This window comes from Rhinopithecus bieti, unplaced genomic scaffold, assembly GCF_001698545.2.
Source record: "Rhinopithecus bieti isolate Rb0 unplaced genomic scaffold, ASM169854v2 scaffold_6513, whole genome shotgun sequence".
In the NCBI taxonomy this organism is placed as follows: domain Eukaryota; kingdom Metazoa; phylum Chordata; class Mammalia; order Primates; family Cercopithecidae; genus Rhinopithecus; species Rhinopithecus bieti.
The window spans coordinates 1,401,813-1,423,224 of record NW_016805931.1 but is presented as its reverse complement, the minus strand read 5'-3'; the positions used below and the strand labels follow the sequence as shown (position 1 = coordinate 1,423,224).

The window sequence follows — 21,412 nt, the reverse complement described above, 5'->3', positions numbered from 1 at the left end:
GTTTCTCCTTGTTGGCCAGGCTGTTCTTGAACTCCTGACCTCAGATGATCCATCTGCCTCAAACTCCCAAAGTGCCAGAATTACAGGCATGAGCCACTGTGCCCAGCCACGAAGGATTTTTTAAACATAACATCATGAAAGAAAGAAAAAATGAAAAGGAATTAAATGTGATTATTTTTTAAAGTTTTATAGAAAATCACTTAAAATTGAAAGTTGGGGCCGGGTGCGGTGGCTCAAGTCCAGCACTTTGGGAGGCCTGAGACAGGCGGTCACGAGGTCAGGGATCAGACCATCCTGGCTACACTGTGAAAACCCCGTCTCTACTAAAAAATACAAAACTAGCGGGCGAGGGTGGCGGGCGCTGTAGTCCCGTACTGGGAGTGCTGAGCAGGGAATGGCGTAAACCCAGGAGGCAGAGGCATTGCAGTGAGCTGAAGATCCGGCCACTGCACTCCGCCGGGCGACAGAGCGGAGAAAGAGATCCTTCTAAAATAAAAAAAAAAATGTGAAAGTTGGCCAGGCATGATGGCTCACACCTATAATCCCACCACTTTGGGAGGCTGAGGCGGGTGGATCACGAGGTCAGGAGTTCAAAACCAGCCTGGCCAACATAGTGAAACCCCGTCTCTACTAAAAATACAAAAATTAGCCAGGTGTGGTAGCATATGCCTGTAGTCCCAGCTACTCAGGAGGCTAAGGTGTGAGAATCACTTGAACCTGGGAGGCAGAAGCTGCAGTGAGCTAAGACCACACCATTGCACTCCAGCTTGGGTGACAGAGTGAGACTCCATCTCAAAAAATAAAATAAAAATAAATTAAAAGTCAAGTAACAAATTACAGAAAATGTTTTCATAAACATAACCTATAGAAGATCATGGTCTTTAATACAAAGAGCACATACAAATTAGTAAGAAAACACATACTGTAACAGAAAATGACAAAAGGCATTAGTCATTTCAATGAAGAAACTCAAATGGAAAATAAACTTATATTTCAAAAGTTCAAACCTTACTATAAATTAAATAGAAAGGAAAACGACAGTGAAGCTTATTTTGCCTACCAAATGGACAAAGATTTTTAAAGTAAGTGACAATACTCAGTATTAGAGAAGGAGGAGAAACATAGCTGGTAGAACAAATTGACTCAATCTTCCTGGAAGGCAGTCTGGTACTATGTATAAAGAACCTCAAAACTCTTCATACCCTTTGACCCACTACTTCCTCTTCTAGGAAATTGTCAGAAAGGCCAGAGAGAGCAGAAGGCAGGGATACTTAGAGCTAGAGGAGAGGCCCCTACACCTGTCCACCATCATCCTTTGGGCTCATTTAACACTATTTCTATACTGTAAATGGCAACAAGATTTTCCCTACCTCAACCTGACTTTGAGCAGGAGCTGTTGCTGGCTAAGAAGCCTGAACAATTAACGTGCTCAGACACTTGTGCTTTTTCCACGTGGCCCCTCCAGGACACCTCTGCACTGGGCTGCAGCTGCAGGGAAGGTCGAATGTGTCCAGTCACTGCTGGAGTTGGGAATGGACAGCAACCTGCGGGACATCAATGAAAGCACGCCCTTGGCCTATGCTCTGTACTGCGGTCACACGGCGTGTGTCAAACTCCTCTCCCAAGAGAGCAGGTGGGTACACCAGGAGCCACTTATTTTTCTATTCTTCTCAAATATTTATAAATTTGGATGAAATGTTTTAAATTGCCAAGGTGCAAACCAATAATAATATTATTATACTTTTATAATATAATTAATGTTACATAGTATTAAAGACATTAAATGATTATATAATTTATGTTTGCCATTATCTAACACAGAATAAAGTGTTCTTGGAGCAAAATGATAGTAGTGAGCCCAAATCTATCAGCCTAATATTCACTGAACTTGAATCTCTTCTTTCCTTTTCTCTCTTTCCTCTTCCCTTTTTGGCACATCCTCTAAATCCCCCTTTTGCCTAATTTGGTGAGTCTCAAACTTTTGTTCTCAGGACCCTTTTACACTCTCAAAAATTATGAAGGGCCCCCAAATAACTTTTATTTATGAGAGTCAAACCTATCAATATTTATGACATTAGAAATTAAAACTGAGAGGCCAGGCACGGTGGCTCATGCCTGTAATCCCAGCACTTTGGGAGGCTGAAGCAGGCAGATCACCTAAGGTTAGGAGTTCAAGACCAGCCTGGCCAACATGGTGAAATCCCATCTCTACTAAAAATAGAAAAATTAGCCAGGCATGGTAGTGGGCACCTGTAATCCCAGCTACCTGGGAGGCAGAGGCAGGAGAATAGTTTGAACCTGGGAGGTGGAGGTTTCAGTGAGCCGAGATCACTCCATTGCACTCCAGCCTAGGTGACAGAGTGAGACTCCATCTCAAAAAAAAAAATTAATTAATTAAAACTGAAAATTTTAATAAAATATGCATTTTATCCATTTAAATTAATAATAAACATTACATTTACATGTGAACATAAATACTATATTTTTAATTAAACATAAATGTTTTATTTAATATTTCTATTTCCCAAAACAAAAATATTGTCATGAGAAGAGTAGCATTGTTTTACATTTTTGGCAAATCTCTTTGGTAGCTTAATACAAGCTTAATAGAATACAGCTGGGGGCTGGACATGATGGCTCACACCTGTAATCCTAGCACTTTGGGAGGTCGAGGCGGGTGGATCACCTGAGGTCAGAAGTTCAGCTAGACCAGCCTGGCCAACGTGGTGAAACCCCATCTCTACCAAAAACAGAAAAACTAGCCAGGCGTGGTGGTGCGTGCCTGTAACCCCAGTTACTGGGGAAGCTGAGGCAGGAGAATCGCTTGAGCCTGGGAGGTGGAGGTTGCAGTAAGCTGAGCTAGCACCACTGCACTCCAGCCTGGATGACAGAGCAAGACCCTGTCTCAAAAAAAAAAAAAAAGAATAAAGTGGGTTCCACATCTGCTTTTTGCATTCACTCTGTTGCAATATAATGTGTTTTGTTTCTTGGGTTTGGGGTTTGCTTATTTTTTTTTTTTTTTTTTTAATTTTAGAGCCAGAGTCTCACTTGTCACCCAGGCTGGTGTGCAGAGGCGTAATCATGGCTCACTGCAACGTTGAACTCTTGGGCTCAAACGATCCCCTCACCTCAACCTCTTGAGTAGCTGGGACTTTTGGCACGTGCCACCATGCCCAACTGGGTTTTCTTGTTTTTTGGTTTTTGTTTTTTTTTGGAGAGATGGCCTCACTGTGCTACCCAGGCTGGTCCCAAACTCCTGGCCTTCAGCAGTCTTCCCACCTTAGCCTCCTGAAGTGCTGGGATTAGAAGTGTGAGTCATCATGCCCAGCCACAGTATCATATTTTGATTGATGTATGTAAAAACAATCTGGCCTTATATATATACATAGTTGGAAAAGGCAGGTGTATCTCAATAGGCTTTTCAGACAATTGTGTGTATTTTTCTTTTTTTTTTCTTTCTTTTTTTTTTTTTCCAAGAAGGAGTCTTGCTCTGTCACCCACGTGCCACCATGCCCGGATAATTTTTTTGCATTTTTAGTAGAGATGGCGTTTCACTGTGTTAGCCAGGATGGTCTCGATCTCCTGACCTCATGATCCGCCTCAACATCCCAAAGTGCTGGGATTACAGGCGTAAGCCACCGCACCCGGCCAATTGTGTGTATTTTTCTTTGATACGATATCAAAACTTAACAAGTAGTAGTTTCTTAAAGGTTAATTGCAATGTGGATTCTCACCATATCAATAAATTTTTTGTACTCTGTCACATTAGAATACATTACTATACCTTATACTTTAAATGGGCCCTCTACACATGCATGATTTTATTAACACTTTGCATTGGTCATTTGGAAAATATTGGTTCACTTAATTATAAAGATCTTCCAAATGACACATTTCATTATACAATATCAAAAAGTCACATTTGTTAGTGTTACCACCAATCTCATTGGAAAAGCTTTATAGATTGAGATGCTGTCAAGCTTACAATGTGAATATAAGTTTTCCAAAATTCTAGTTTTTACTTGAAAGCTAGACTTTCGTCATTGGCTACAATAACTGTCAATGATTTATCTTGAAATGAAATATTCACTGTATTCATTTTATTTATTTTGAGATGGAGTTTCACTCTTGTTGCCCATGCTGGAGTACAATGACACAATCTCGGCTCACCGAAACCTCTGCCTCCCGGGTTCAAGCAATTCTCCTGTCTCAGCCTCCATAGTAGCTGGGATTACAGGCATATGCCACTACGCCTGGCTAATTTTGTATTTTTAGTAGAGACAGGTTTTCTCCATGTTGGTCAGGCTAGCCACCACGCCTGGCCCACTTTATTCATTTTAATATATTTTTATTTTATTTATATATATATATAAATATATATATATATATGGTATACATGTTTTGATATGAATATACCTAGTGAGATGGGCCAGGCACAGTGACTCATGCTTGTAATCTCCACACTTTGGAAAGCCAAGGCGGGTGGATCACTTGAGCCCAGGAGTTCAAGACTAGCCTAGCCAAGATGGCAAAACCCCACCTCTATTAAAAATACCAAAATTAGCTGGGCTTGGTGGCGTGCACCTGTAATCCCGACACTCCAGAGGCTGAGGCATGAGAAACACTTAAACTTAACTGCAACTTTGTACCCTTTGACCTACACCTCCCATTCCCCCACCTCACCCTCACTTCTGATAACCACTGTTTTACTCTCTGTTTCTGCATATTTCACTTTATTTATTTTGCAGAAATTTCTGCAAATACTTAGCTCTACATAACCATAGTTTGTCTGTAAGGCATAAAAATGGCATTCCGTGAAAAAAGTGTCCAGTTCAGCCCATGACTCAAACAATGGTGGTGTTATTATGAATAGAGTTTAATGCTGTGAAACCCCTGAAAAAGTCAGGGATCCCTCTTTAAGGGTTCAGTGGACCCCATTTTGAGACCCAGAGACCTAAAGCACAAGCCGTAACAGGGGGAGGAGATGGCTTACACAAGATGCTGCAATAGCATCAGTTCACACAGGGACATATTCTTTGTAGGGGAACTTGAATGTCAGAGGTGCCCTGGGGATCTCTCTGGAGTATTAGAAGTCTAGAATTAAATATTTCAAAAAGCCCATTGGAAGGTGAAAGAATAAAGATAAGACTACATCATGGGAATAAAGATTCAAAGGATGCACTGTGTGACCTTTAGAGAAAACATTCGTTACATGCATCCAAAATAAGTGGTGATGTTTTTCAAATTGCAGATTGCGATATCTCACTCCAGAAAGTAATGTTGCAATCTGACTCTTAGGGGCACACGCACGGGTCAGGTTTCATCGTTAATTCATACCGCAGAAAGCATTAAGTCAATTGGAGCCTCAAAAGAGAATCACACAGAATTTTCCAAGGAACACAAACAGAATAGCACCTCAGGGAACCTCTCGACAACTGCTGGCCTTTTTCCTTTATAATTTGCCGTGCATTGGGCATTGCTCACTTTCTTCTGCAGCCACGCCCAACCTTGGTCATGCATTCCTCCTCTTCTCTCGCTGGAGCCCAAACTAAAACTTCTTTCCTTGGTTTTCTTTCTTTTTTTTTTTTTATAGAGACGAGATCCTGCCATGTTGCCCAGGCTGGTCTCAAACTCCTGACCTCAAGTGATCCTCCAACCTCGGCCTCCCAAAGTTCTGGAATTGTAGGCATGAGCCACCACGCCTGTTCTTTAGCATACTTTTTTAAAAAGTACTTTTCAACAGGAAAGTTTTAGTTTAAAATGGGGAGGGGGTGCCTGAGGGGTATAATGTCAGTTGGTCAGCACTAGGTCCAGGTTTTCTAGGATCTCTTTCACAGAAAGCCTAAAACCACACTCCCCCCACCTCAGCAACCTCCTCCATCCTTCTGCTCGTTGAAGCCTGAACTCAAACCCTTAGGCTTCATCTCTGACTTCAACTTGCGCTCCTACTGACTGTCCTTGAGATGAAAGAACGACACTTTCAGCAAGTTTTCAGCTTAGTTAACCCCTTGTTGAAAACAGATGATCCAGGTGTGAATTTTGAAAGGATATCCCCTGAAGGAGCAAGAAAAATATAAGAAACGTCCTCCTTGGGCAAAGACTGCCCGTGGCAAAGAGCCTCTTCTGGGCAGCATTGCCAGGGGTGCTGTGAGTTCCTCACACCACTTTAACTTGAGAAGGCTTTGGGGGTATCTAGGAAGGATCTCAGAAAACCTGATGAAGCGTGTGGACTAGGGGGTCGGTATTTCACTTAGTGATGTCTCTACTTCCTATTCTCACATATCATCCCTGCTCTTTTATATTCACATAGAACAGAGCCTACTCGACCCCCTCCCTCCCAGAGCAGTCGGCCCCAGAAGAAGGAGGGACGGTTCAACATGCTCAACCAAATATTCTGCAAAAACAAGAAAGAAGAGCAGGGAGCCCATCAGAAGGATCCCAGCAGGGACCGATACAGAGAGAAAGACACCTCGGAAGTCAATGACATCATCACCACCTTTGATAGCATCATGGGTACCAACTTCCAAGAACAGCCTGGTGATCAGGTGGCTATGGTTGAATTTAAGAAGAAAATCTCAGACAATTCAAAATATCCCTTACCAGGAAAGAAACCACTGGCCCGTAAGGGGCTTCCACCAATCAGAACGCAGAGTCTCCCACCCATCACCCTGGGCAGTAACTTCCTAACAGCCTCTCATGGGGCGACTTCCCATGCAGGCCTGAGCTCTGGTCCTCATTATATGGCCCAGCGATCTCAGAAAAGTCGAAGTGAGCAGGATTTATTAAATAACAAAACTGGCTGCCAGATGTTACTAGATAACCCCTGGAGGAGTGATTCTAATCAGATATTTTCCTACACAGTTTGGACTGTGTCTTCTTCTGATAAGCTGCTGGACAGATTGCTCAGTGTCCGGCCTGGTCACCAGGAGGTCTCTGTGCCACCACATCTTCGTCATCTACATAATCCATCATCAGGTAATGTCCTTGATTTTGTCTTCATTCTCAGCAGGCTCTATACTGGAAATGTCCCCTATAGTTCTAGGCTAGGAACTGGAGTGACAATGGTCTAGAAGGCAGGGTGAAAATAAAATGAGTAATTAGAGCCACCTTTTCTCCCAAAGTGCACTGGATTTGAGATTTCTGGGCTGTGAAAACATTCTGCTTCTCTGGCCGGGCACGGTGCTCAATCCCAGCACTTTGGGAGGCCAAGGCGGGCGGATCACGATCCTGGCTAACACGGTGAAACCCCATCTCTACTAAAAATACAAAAAATTAGCCAGGCGTGGTGGTAGGTGCCTGTAGTCACAGCTACTCGGCAGGCTGAGGCAGGAGAATGGCGTGAACCCGAGAGGCGGAGTTTGCAGTGAGCTGAGATCATGCCATTGCACTCCAGCCTGGGCAACAGTGCAAGACTCTTGTCTCAGAAAAAAAAAAGAAAGAAAGAAAAGAAAATGTTCTGCTTCTCCCCTCTTCAAGTAATCATCAAGTACAAATATGTGCCTTCTCATCTTCCCAGCAAATATGTGTGGTATATACCAGATTGGAGCAAGAATATTACTATTTCCACTAGCAAGGGTTCTTAACTCGTGTGTGGCAAATCACCTATGAGGAGTTTGTTTGCGTGACTGTTTATAAATCAGGCATTCAATCTCCACCCCAGATTACTGAATCAAAATTTTGGTGAGGGAACAGGGAAAATGGCCATGCCTCGTGTGGACACATGTAGAACGGTAACACATTTGCACATTTATGGGTTAGGTCTCAACACATACCAAAGGGTTGCAAAGCAATTCTCCCTCTTGTGTCTTCCCCAGCTATCCAGCGTCCCTCATGCAAAGCTAAACGTCAAAAAAAAATGAATTTTTTTATCCTTCCAGAGATATTTTACACACATATATCTCCATTTTTAGATATGAAATATGCACATATCCCACTTTTTAAACAAAAGTATCACACCAAAGAATTTATTACTTAAATATTTATTTATTTATTTATTTGAGACAAGGTCACATTCTGTCACCCAGGCTAGAGTACAGTGGCACAATCACGGTTCCCTGCAGCCTCTGTCTCCTGGGTTCAAGTAATCCCCCTGCCTCAGCTTCCTGAGTAGCTAGGACTATAGGTACCACCCTTACATCTGGCTTTTTTTTTTTTTTTGTAGAGATGGAGTTTCACTATGTTTCCCAGGCTGTTGGGGAACTCATGGCCTCACGCAATCCTCCCTTCTCGGTCTCCCAAAGTGCTGAGATTACAGGCATGAGCCACCACGCCAAGCCTAAGAATTTATGTGTGTGTGTGTGTGTATATGTGTGTGTGTATGTATATGTATGTGTGTGTGTGTGTGTGTATATACACGTTTTTTTTTTTTTGAGACTCACTCTCACCCAGGCTGGAGTGCAGTGGCGGGATCTCAGCTCACTGCAACCTCCACAGTGGTGCGCTCTCAGCTCACTACAACCTCCACTTCCCAGGTTCAAGCAATTCTCCTGCTCAGCCTCCCAAGTATCTGGGACTACAGGAACATGCCACTACAGACAGCTAATTTTCTGTATTTTTAGTAGAGATGGGGTTTCACTGTATTAGCCAGATGGTCTCGATCTCCTGAACTTGTGATCTGCCCGCCTTAGTCTCCCAAAGTGCTGGGATTACAGGCATGAGCCACCATGCCTGGCATAGAATTTGTATTTTTATACAAATGTATATGTATCTATTCCCCACCTTATAAATACATTTATCACACTAAAGAATTTATTTTTCTTTTTTAAATGATCCATAGGCTGGGTACAGTGACTCACACTTGTAATCTCAGAACTTTGAAGGGTTGAGGCAGGGGGTCAATGTAGCAAGACCCCACCTCTACAGAAAAAAAAAAAAAAAATCCACAGGTGATTCTTTGCACCATTGTTCAAAAGCAGCAGAGGCTGCAAAACAGCTTCCAAAGCCTGTTCGGTGCCACAGTACCTTGGCTTGTTTTTAAGTGAATTAATTGTCAATATTTTAAATTATGAAATTTTATATAAAAATCTAGAATTCTAGCTTATCTCGAAAAACTAGAAAATCTGGCAACACTACACCCAGATTCCCACATGGCAATAATTGGCTGGATCTGAGTAACCACTGTCCACTTAGACACCACTGTCCCCAGTTCAGTTCAGTCCACACCTCTCCACCGTCTCTCCATGGAGTGTCAGGCCTTATGATATGAAATATGTACATATCCCACTTTTTAAACAAATGTATCACACTGAAGAATTTATTACTTATTTATGTATTTATTTATTTATTTGAGACAAGGTCACACTCTGTCACCCAGGCTAGAGTACAGTGGCACAGTCACGGCTCCCCGCAGCCTCTGTCTCTTTCAGTTCTTGTTTTTCTTACAGTAGGATTAGGAGAAAAAATAATTTATTTATGGAAGCCATTTTCTCTAAGAGTAGAAAATGAAAGACCAAGACAACATTGTGGGGTTTTTTTGGGTGTGTGCGTGTGTTTTGTTTTGTTTTGTTTGTTTTGTTTTGTTTTGTTTTGTTTTGAGACAGAGTCTCACTCTGTCACCCAGGCTGGAGTGTAGTGGCATGATCTCGGCTCACTGCAACATCCACCTCCTGGGTTCAAGCAATTCTCCTGCCTCAGCCTCTCGGGTAGCTGGGATTACAGGCGTGCGCCACCACGCCCGGCTAATTTTTGTATTTTTAGTGGAGACAGGGTTTCACTATGTTGGCCAGACTGGTCTCAAACTCCTGACCTCGTGATCTGCCTGCCTCGGCCTCCCAGAGTGCTGAGATTACAGGCGTGAGCCACAGTGCCCGGCCACAATGTGTTTTTTAAAAAGTAGAAAAGGGCCATATATTTTTTTAGAATGAGCAAAATTCCTTTGCGTTTAATATGCAATTGAATTTGACTCTCTTCACCCTTTGACATGTGCCCAGTGCCTGAAACCTTTGAGATAGAATATGCTCCCTCACTCATGTTTTTATACATATTTAGACACAGGATAAATATGGATAAGCACATAAAGGCTGTTTCCTGGTGTCTGAGAAAAACTCCGTTCAAGATTTTGCTTCCTCCACAAAGCACTGAAGCACTTAGCTGGTGGCATGGGTAGTGTTTGCATTTTTTTCTGCAGAAGGATCAGGAAGGGAACACAGTGGTCTGCCACCTTTTGACACTTCAGAGCCTCAACCCATCCTGTTTTCCAGAGTTAGGCCTGTCCCAGCCAAACGAATACCGTCTGTTATGAAAATCATGTGAAAATCTGAAAGTCTTGTTCTTTTTCCGTTCCAAAGACAGCCTTGGCCTGTCTCTTTTATATCAGTCAGGATGGGGTTCAGCTTCCTGTAAAAGAAATCCAAAGTCACAGGGGCTTGAACAATATAGAAGTTTATTGCTATCACAGCCAGGGGCAGTGGCTCACACTTGCAATCCCAGCACTTTGAGAGGCTGAGGCAGGTGGATTGCTTGAGCTCAGGAGTTCAAGACCAGCCTGGGCAACATGGTGAAGCTTCGTTTCTACAATTAAATTAGCCAGGAGTAGGGGTGCATGCCTGTGGTTACAGCTACTTAGGGGGCTGAGACAGGAGGATCACTTGAGCCTGGGAGGCAGAGGTTGCAGTGAGCCAAGATCACACCGCTGTACCCCAGACTGGGTGACAGAGTGAGGCCCTATCTCAAAAAAAATAAAAAATAAAAAATAGTTTGTTGCTATCACATGAAAGAAGTCTGAAGTAGGCAGTTCCCAGACATTTGGTGGCTCCACAATCACAAGCAACATAGGCTCTTTCCATTTATGTGCCCCGTCCCCCAACATATGGCTTCTGTCTTCGAGGGGCTGATGGAGCAGGAGGAAGGAAGTAGAAGGGGGAGAAATGCATGTCCCCATGTGAATCAGCTCCCATTAAGAACTCATCTGGCTTAAGTCCCACACTTCCGCTTGCGTCTCATTGGCCTAAACTTTGGTCATATGTTCACAACTATCAACAAGGAATCTTTTAGCTGGCCATGTTGCTATCCCTCCAAAATTGGATTTCTGTTTCTAAGTGAGGGAGTAGATATTGGATAGAGAATTAGTACATTCTGACACATGTGCCACCCAAAAATTTCCATCTTATTTGAAATAAAAGGAAATTCAATAAACGTAGTTTGGGGATTTGCTCACTTACACAATGAAATAACTAGAAAAATCCTGGGGCAGCAGAATAACAGAAAGGGAAAGGTGAAATTCTCCAATGGAATTGACCTATATCAAATACTTTTTTTCAACCAATTTTTCTGAGTGCTGATTATAACTAGGAGCCATTCTAGGCAACTGAGTCATGATAAGATAAATTTCCCAAGTGTCTTCAGCCTATAAATCAGTTTTAAGGGGTGTAAATTTACTAAAATGCTTTTGCAACTGATTTTAATGAACTTTCTTGTCATGTTTAGATACAGTCATAGGGTTTTAAAAATGGAAAGGAGCTTAGTCATTTGATCATACATTAAATAATTGCTGAGTGTTTATCATAGTAATTTATCAAAAGAGAGGGAGAGTTTTTTTTTTTTTTAGAGAGAGATAGGATCTGTCACCCAGGCTGGAGTACAGTGGCTTGATCATAGCTCACTTCAGCCTCAAACTCATGGGCTTAAGCAATCCTCCTATCTCAACCTCCCATGTAGCTGGAACTACAGACACACCTCCTCCTCTGGTTAATTTTTTTGTCATCATTTTTTTGTAGAGACAAGGGTCTCACTTTGTTACCCAGACTAGTCTAGAGCCCCTGGCCTCAAGCAATTCACCCATCTTGGCCTCCCAAAATGCTGGGATTATAAATTGCGGCTGAGCATAGTGGCTCATACCTGTAATCCCAGCACTTTGGGAGGCCAAGGTGGGCAGATCACCTGAGGTCAGGAGTTCGAGACCAGCCTGGCCAATGTAGTGAAACCCCATCTCTACTAAAAATACAAAAATACAAAATTTAGCCGGGCGTGGTGGCGAGCGCCTGTAGTCACAGTTACTCTGGAGGCTGAGGCGGGAGAATCGCTTGAATTCAGGAGGCAGAGGTTGCAGTGAGCCGACATCGCACCACTGCACTCCAGCCTGGGTGACAAAGCGAGACTCTGTCTCAAAAAAAAAAAAAGAAAAAGAAAAAGAAAAAAAAAACCTTTCCTAGCCTTACAGATTTTATTTCTGTGAACATTTTCAACAATAATTGTTTTGAGATCACTGAGGCTTCTGCACTACACTGAAGTGGGTGTTGTCGTTGTTGTTAGTCTAGGAGGGTTGAAACTTAGATTTCTACATTGAGCTCTCAATATTTTATGTGAAAGTTTAATGTAATAAAGCAGTTGGATAAATCATCCCACTGCAGCACTGATTTGATCTTGGATAGTCCCTTTATCTTTGGATTTCCTCCTTTCCTGCCCTGGGTTTGGTAGAAATAATATGGGTTAGCAGTGCTGCTGTTAAAATTCCGGGCAGCCACTATCCAATGCTTACATCAGCAGCCCTGAACATTTAGCTGTAATGATTATTGCTTAACATTTATTGAGACCTGTCAGGGGTTGGATGCAGCAAGTTGGGTAATGAAGCACTTATCCTATAGAGTTGGAATTTGGAGCACATCAACTTAATTCATTGCAGGCAGCTTTCAGAGAAAATGGAACAGAAAGCTCTGCGGTGTTGTCTGCCAGCCTGGTTATTTATAAGCCATCACAAGAAAAGTAAAAGAGTGTGCGCCTCCTTTCTCCTGCAAAAGAGAGCTTCCTTCTCTAGAATTTTCTAGACTATCTCAGCAACAATGCACTCTTCTGGCTGGTTAGGTCTGATCCTGTGACCCCTCTGTCTAAACCCATCAAAGGTTTTGCATCTTTTCAGGACAAAGGCCAGGGTTCTAAACGGGGCAAACAAAGCCCTCACGGCATGGTCATTCTCAGCTTCTGCACCTTCCATCTCAAATCCCCACCCCTACCTCTTCAGCAGTTCCTTGAATATGTCTCAGTTTCTTGACAATTTCATACCTTTTCATTCTATGACATCTTGGCCCTTGTTATTATTTTGGGTTCTCTCCACTGTGTGCTTGACTGATTCCTATAATCTTTTAAGAACCAGCTCAAAACTCACCTTCTATAATATGTGAAGTTCACCCTGATCTCTATAGGAAATATGGTTCTTTCATAGGACTCCTAATAAGAATAGCTCCACCTTGCCGGGCACAGTGGCTCACGCCTGTAATCCCAACACTTTGGGAGGCTGAGACGGGTGGATCACCTAAGGTCAGGAGTTCAAGATCAGCCTGGCCAACATGGTGAAATCCCGTCTCTACTAAAAATACAAAAATTAGCCTGGTGTGGTGTTGCACACCTATAGTCCCAGCTACTCAGGAAGCTGAGGCAGGAGAATTGCTGGAACCCGGGAGGCAGAGGTTGCCGTGAGCCAGGATGGCACCGCTGCACTCCATCCTGAGCAACACAGCAAGACACTATCTCCAAAAACACCTACACACCTACACACTTCGCTTTCCACAACATTGCAGGAGAGAATTTATCCCGTTTATAACTGAAGCAATTGAGACAGAGCGGTTAGCTCATCTGCCTAAGGTCACAGAGCTAGCCAGGAAGTGTCAGAGGAGATATTGGAACAAGGTCTGTGGGATCCAAGAAAACGTCAGCTTCTCTGGACCATTCCTTCCTCTGCAATGCCCTCACAAACTCTATCACAGCACTACTCATGGCGCTTCAAAACCACATGTTTACCTGTGTCTCCTCCCACATTAATTGCAATCCCTTCCTGAACACCTTGCCTTCTCCTCTTTGTACTCTAGGGTCTGGAATATAATGAGTGCTCAATGGATGATTGCTGAATTATCTATTTATTATTATTATCATTATTATTATTATTAATGCTGCAGTCACCTCTGGTTCCATCATGTAACTGTGAAAACATTTCCTATCCTTTTTTCCTAGGACAGTGGTCCTTGACCCTGTCCCCAAAGCTGAACACTCCCTTCAGTTGCCTGCAGCACCAGACAGCTTTGGGCTAAGCACGGCTCCACCCTGTCCCTGAAAACTGAGCAAAATGCCAACATGGAATAAAATTTAACTCCCCTTCATGTCCAAGTCACTGCTGCAACCCTTCTCTGCCCACTTCTCCCATCTGCTTAGAGGAGGCAGAATAACAGAAGTTACAGGGGCAGCCCTATAGGGTTGAAGTCCAGGCTCTGTCCCTTCCTAGCATACGACTTGAGCACTTTTAGAACTCCTCGAAGTCACAAGGTCCTCATTTGTAAATGAGGATGATAATAGAATCTATCTCACAAGAAAAAGTGATTGTCAGAATTATATAAGATTATGCCTACAGCATTTATCCCTATTCCTGACAAAAGTAAGTGCTCCATAAACATAACTCTTAATTGTCATTATCTCATTGTTGGTTTTACAAATATCTGCTCAAGTGTTCATGGATAAATAAGCTGTTTGCTAATATAAATTTTAATGATAATTCTACACATGGATTATTTTCTCTGTAAATAATAGCTCCTGAAGTTATTTGACGTTCAGTGTTCAATAGGATAAAATATAATGGCAAAATATCCACCAGGGAGACTGGAGATTTAATCTCCATCAACTAACATTGCTGAGGTGGCCATTTCTGCACAGACCATCCACCATAAGATTCACCTAAACAGATGGAAGGTGGATCTTGGCTAATCCTCTTGTTTTTTCTTTTTTTCTTATGCTATTTTGCTCCAACAGAAGACCCTTAAACTCTAGGAGCATTGTCGTAGCAACTCTGGTTCTTTCTTACTAGACTGATAGGCAAAAGATCAAATAATCTTTTTTTGTTAAGGTCTATTGAGTACTTTACCCTATAAGCTAAATGCTTCACTCTTGTTCTCCAATGTAATCCTCATGACAAGTGGAAAAGACATAGAATTATTTTCATCATTTTGTATACGAAAATATTGAGGTGTTCAGAGGTTATATCATTTGCCCAAGGTCATACAACTAAAAAGTGGGGAAGCAGGGAATCAAGCCTAATTCTGTTTGACCCAAGGGCCCAACCAAGCTCCTATTCATGACACCATCCAGTCAATTTTAAAGTGGATTTAAATCACATTTGTGTGTCCGCTTCTATTTTCAGGTATTGAACATCCATATCTTAAAGTCAGTAGTACATTGATCAATGTTTACCAGCTGGCTTTCCAGGAGAAAAATCTGTGCTTGTTGATTTTTCACAGTGTAAATACACCCACCATGGCTGATTTCAAGACACTAGTGTGATGTCAAACAGTTCACAAAATTTCTGAAAGCGTAACCATCAGCTCTTGAGAGCTGGCTCACATGGTCCACGCATACACCATTGCTTTTTGTCCAAGTTAGAGAATAGGTTTCCTGAGTGCATCCACCCCATTCTGTCTTCCAGGTCAATGATTCTCCATACTGGTTGCACTTGAATCAGCTGGGAGCTGATAAACATCTGACACCATGCCCCATCTCCAGAGATTCCAATGTAATAACCTGGGATGTGGCCAGGACAGCAGTATGTTTTGTAACTTCTTAGATAATTCCTATGTGCAACCAGGATTGAGAAACTCTCTTCTAGAAGAAAATACTCTACTCATCACCCACTCATTTCATCAAAGATTTGATGAATATATGATAAGATATGCCATATCTATATTATTTTCATTTTTTTTCAACTTTAACTTTTATGGGGTAAGTAACCCACTGTGCTTCTTTATAAAATTTTGCTTAAACTAGTACACTCAAGAAATGATTTCTAGTACCTTTTCTATCGTGGACTGGTATATAACAGAAATGCAATAAAGTTATAGCTATCATTGTTTTCATTGTTACTGTTACCACTACCTTAAATTTAGTGATCTGTAACAACTTTGATGATATACAGAAATGCAATAAAGTATAGGCTATCATTGTTTCATTGTTAACTGTTACCAACCTTAAATTTTAGTGATCTGTAACAACTTTGATGATTCTCTTATCCATTGCATTCTGTAATTTGCACTTGGTTGAGTCTCAAGTGATTGACGCAAATATGTTTTATCTTCAGGACAAAATTTTCAGCATCTTTCCCCCAACAGACACAAAATCAGGGATCTTCCTTTCACTCGGAACAACCTAGCTCCCCTACCAGATCAAAAATGTAAGTATTATGAATCTTCCACAGCTTCCTTTGCAAGTGTTAACGCATCTAGACACAAGTAAATGTTATTTCAGTTTACTTTCATTTTTCTTTTCTTTTTTTTTTTTTTTTTTTTTGAGACGGAGTCTTGCCCTATCACCCAGGCTAGAGTGCAATGGCAGGATCTCAGCTCACTGCAACCTCCGCCTCCCAGGTTCAAGCGATTCCCCTGCCTCAGCCACCCAAGTAACTGGGATTACAGGTGCCTGCCACCATGCCTGGCTAATTTTTGTATTTTTTTTTAGTAGAGATGGGGTTTCGCCATGTTGGCCAGGCTGGTTTCCAACTCCTGACCTCAAGTGATCCACCCACCTCGGCCTCCCAAAATGCTGGGATTACAGGCATGAGCCACCACGCCCAGCCCTACTTTCATACTTTCATTTTTCAAGGGAACATCAGGTGCCAACACTTATAAATTACAGGAAAACAGAGACCATCTTTAAAGCTTTTTTTAGATGCTTATTTTTTTAAAAAAAGAATACTTCCTCCCTTTAGGAATTTTGTGTTTGAACTATTGAAGCAATAAACAGTTTATTTTACATGTATTATTTAATGTCTTTAGGAAGGTGCTTTAAAATTCCCTTTTAAGACTGGCCTCTTGATGTCGGTTTCCTTACTATACTGGACAGATAGAAATGTACATCACCTCTGTATTTACAGTCCATGCATTCCTAAGCAGAAAAAAAAAATTCAGTTCATAAGGATTACTCTTGGTATTATTGATTTATTTTATAATATTTTATATTAAAAAAAACTCTCCTAATATAAAATGTTAATATACTCCATTGGGCCAGTGATCTTCAAACTTGAGTATACCTAAGTATTACCTCGGGTGTTTGTTGTGAAGTAGATTCCTGGGTCCCGCACCCAGAGATTCTGAGTTTGAATATTCTCATATCTATACTCTGAAGCATAATAATAATAAAGCAAGTTTTATTATTATTCCCGTTGTAGAGCCAGAAACAAAACTACAGGACACTGAGTCTACTGCCTCATGAAATAAGCAATACTTACTGGATTCTAATTTATTTTCTTTTTTTCTTCCAATTGCACCCCACTGCATTTAACACACACACACCCCACACACAGCCCCTCCACATCCTTCTAAGTGCAGGTTAGATGATTTAGGAGCTGTCCTATTTCAGATAAGTTTCTCAACCTTTCTGTACTTTAGTTTCCTCATTGTCCATAACGATAGTGCCATCCTAGTAAGATTTACGGGAGTACTAAATGAGACAACATATGTAAAACATTTGGCACACTGTTTGCACAGAGTATATATCCAGTATGTCTTTCTCCCCAGGCTAGGATTTGAAGGAGACAAACCAAGAGCTCTAGAACTCTTTAGGTTAAAATGATGAACTATAGGGTCTTAGTACAACTCTGTCTTTTAGCAGATAAGGAAACTAAGAGGTAGAGGGGTATGTCCAAGGTCACACAGAGAGTTAGTAGCAGAAACCAAGACCTCTTCCTTGACAGATCATTTCCTCTGCCCTTTACAGATGTGTGTAAAGTGAACATTTTGGATGGTGTCAATTCTATCATTGAATCAAATTCAAGCCGGAATCTGTCTTTAAGCAGAACTGTAGCCACAAAAACGTCTAGTTAAGGAAGGAGCCACTCAGTCTTGAATGCTGATGGAGCTTGGAGAAGCCAAAGAGAGTTTTTTTTGGCAGGGCCCAAGAGCTTTGCTTTTCACAGTTAAGTTTCAGGAGAGAAGGAAAGATAAAGATCTTTGATCAACTTAGCTCTACAAAAAAGAAATGAAAGAGCCCACAGTGCTTTTCCTAAAAGAAGCCTGAGAGCCTTTTGAGGTTTGCATAAAAGCACAGTATAAATGTCTTGGGCCTTCTTTAGAGCCTTGTGAGCAGTTGTTGAGCATCAACAGCTACTCCACCCCAAGGAAAAGCTCTGCCAGGCATGCACAGCCCAATCATGTTTGATCAAACTTGGTACAGTCTTCTGTGTGGACGTATTTGAAATCCCAGACTTCATGTGGCAAGTCTGAACAGATATATATACAAGAAATGCATACACAGCTTCTCTCTGCAGTCTAGCTCTCACCAAGACACCCTTCTTAGAAATGCCTCCACTCCTAAAACACAACACAATTCTCCTGCCGCCTTCCTGTGAGAGAAGCAAATCTTGAAAGTCTCTCATTCTATTCTTTCTCCCCAGTTCTATCTGGAGAACCTCTGCGGACAAACCGAGTGCTTCCTGCTATTCCAAGTCAACGAAGACACAGCACAGCAGCAGAAGAGAGTGATCATTCTGCCCACGCCACCAGTGATGAAAATTAACTGTGGGCCACTCGATGCAGAAATGTAGATGAATATATATTCTCAACTCTCAAAGAACAAGATTACTCTAGTTTGTAAGAACGAAGACCAATTTAGTAAACTGCATTCTATAAGCCATCAGTTTTATAACTCAAAATTCTTTATTCCAAATAAAGATACTTCCTAAATAAGCACTTAGAATCTTTGGGTGTGCATATTAAGTCTGTGAGTTTCTGTGACTTCGACATGCCAAAATTAAAAGACAAAATATGTTATCTGTAGGCAAACTGAGCTATGTTTGGTTTGCTTTGTGGCATGTGCACTGTTTTTTTGTTATTGTTCTTTGGTTGGTTTTTTGCTGAGTGATTTTATGCTTTGGAAAAAAAAATGTATGCTTTACTGAATAAAAGCAAAAACAAAAAACAAACAACAACAACAACAAAAAACCGCATCCCAGACATGTTCTTCACATTTATTGTCATTCTAACTTGAACTAATGAAACCTATTTAAAAATAAATTCCTATGATCAGTCACAGTTTACAGCTTTTAAATGTACAATCTTCTGCAAAATATTTTTTAACATTCTCAGTTCCTGGCTACTGCCCAAGTCACTTGACATTGTTTATCTCTCTTCTTTGTTATTTAATTATTTCCATATATCGTCATTTTCAGATATGATTGACTGTGCCAACAGGGAGAAGGTCATGTGATTTGGAAAGGTCTACATCCTGGCCCAACAGAGTTGAATAGGCAGTTCTCACACAATCCTCAAATACTCTGTGTATGTAACTATTTTTCTGTTTTAAAACAATGGTCTCTTGCCTACTAAAGACTTTTGCAAACTTAAGACTTAGCAAAGTTTTGAATGAATACTACTAACTGTAGATCTTACTAAGATAATTATGTGTTGTTTGGATTGATTCGTGCTAGAGGTCTGTATAAAGTTCAAGGCTTAGCCACATAAGATGACGGCCACTGCATGTTATTTGGGAGCCTGGATGTTATCTTGTAAATATCTCAAGTACCTGTACAACATTCACCACTTTATATTAGTAGTATGTGTTTAAAGAGGTTAGACTATACCATTAACTAGATAGAAGCTCTTCTGGGACCAAATCACAATCCTTTGGCTTTGCACTTCTAGAAATGTATACAATGCCTGGCACAAAGTAGGCACTTGGTCATTTCATTTTTTCTCAGGAAGGAAGGAAGTAGAGAGGAAAAGAGGGAGTTGGCAAGGAAAGGCGATGTAGAAAGCCATCATAAAAGATGTCATTAGGCCGGGCGTGGTGGCTCACACCTGTAATCCCAGCACTTTGGGAGGCTGAGGTGGGCGGATCACGAGGTCAGGCGATTGTGACCATCCTGGCTAACAAGGTGAAACCCCGTCTCTACTAAAAACACAAAAAAATCAGCCGGGCGTGGTGGCAGACGCCTAGTCCCAGCTGCTGAGGAGGCTGAAGCAGGAGAATGGCGTGAACCTGGGAGATGGAGCTTGCAGTAAGCCGAGATCGTGCCACTGCACTCCAGCCTAGGTGACAGAGGAAGACTCCATCTCAAAAAAAAAAAGATGTCATTAGTCCACAATCTCTTTTTTTTTCTTTTTTGAGATGGAGTCTCCCTCTGTCACCCAGGCTGTAGTGCAGTGGCGTAATCTCAGCTCACTGCAACCTCTGCCTGCTGTGTTCAAGATTCTCCTGTCTCAGCCTCCCAAGTAGCTGGGATTACAGGCACACACCACCACGTCCAGCTAATTTTTTTGTATTTTTAATAGAGACAGGTTTTGCCATGTTAGCCAGGCTGGTCTCAAACTCTTGACCTCAGATGATCCACCCACCTCGGCCTCCCAAAGTGCTGGGATTACAGGCATAAGCCACTGCACCCAGCCTAGTCCACAATCTCTTTTTGACAATGATAGTTGCATGAATCAGAGATTGTAAAGGAGAAAGTGTATGGATCAGCCTTCCTTGCTGGGCAGTAGCTAAAGGGAAAGAAAATCCTATTACAAACAGAAGGACTTCCCGACATAGCCTCTGAAGAATTTTCCCTTTGTGTTGTTTTGTTTTGTTTGGGGGCTGCTCTCATCTTTGAAGAGTCATTCTTTAAGCATCAACCTGTTAAGTTGTTTGGCATCAGACTGTTAAGTTGTTCAGCTGTGTCACAGGCTACTTCTGAATACATGTCCATCCACAAGTAGATTACCTAGCCCTACACTGCCTGCATCAGTCAGGGTAGGCTAGCTTCCACTTTAACAACAAACAACCCCCAGATGTCACTGGCTGACACGATTTGTTTCTTATTCACAATATATGTCTCATACCAGCCAGCAGAGTTGGCTGCTGATGTAGATTCCATTTCAATATGTTCTTCTTTGGTGACCAAACCAGAGGAAATGAGAGGTGAATCTCATTATTTACTCTCACATTTCATTTGCCAAGTCAAATTGTGTGGACATGCCTAACTTCAACAGAAGTAAAGAAGTGTATGCTGGCCATGCACGGTGGCTCACACCTGTAATCCCAGCACTTTGGGAGGCCAAGGTGGGTGAATCACGAGGTCAAGAGATCAATACCATCCTGGCCAACATGGTGAAGCCCCGTCTCTACTAAAAATACAAAAATTAGCTGGGCGTGGTGGCGCACGCCTATAGTCCCAGGTACTTGGGAGGCTGAGGCAGGAGAATCTCTTGAGCCCAGGAGATGGCACCACTGCACTCCAGCCTGGCGACAGAGCAAGACCCCCGTCTCAAAAAAAAATTATAATAAATAAATAAATAAAGCCACAGAGGAAATGTTAAACTGTTGACACCACCCTATCACATAGGAATTTATCCTCAGACAAAAAACCTGACATGTTTGCCAAGATTGATGTATAAGAATGTTCTTTTCAGTGTTAACTCTGTACCAGGAAAGAGGAAAGGAAACTAGCTTTTATTCTGGACAAGGAGAGAGC

At 41.8% G+C, this 21,412-nt stretch overlaps 1 protein-coding gene across 1 annotated transcript in view; it reads left to right on the top strand.

Moving 5' to 3' along the window:
* The window catches only part of ANKRD55 (ankyrin repeat domain 55), a 131,170-nt gene extending 112,175 nt beyond the window's left edge, over nucleotides 1–18,995 (top strand). Inside the window, exons 9-12 of the mRNA XM_017874210.1 lie at nucleotides 1,466–1,633; nucleotides 6,311–6,975; nucleotides 16,049–16,141; nucleotides 18,359–18,995. Coding sequence (XP_017729699.1) covers nucleotides 1,466–1,633; nucleotides 6,311–6,975; nucleotides 16,049–16,141; nucleotides 18,359–18,480 — 1,048 coding nt within the window. The 3' untranslated portion in view covers nucleotides 18,481–18,995. The remainder of the gene's footprint in view (nucleotides 1–1,465; nucleotides 1,634–6,310; nucleotides 6,976–16,048; nucleotides 16,142–18,358) is intronic.
* Nucleotides 18,996–21,412: the final 2,417 nt, after the last annotated feature.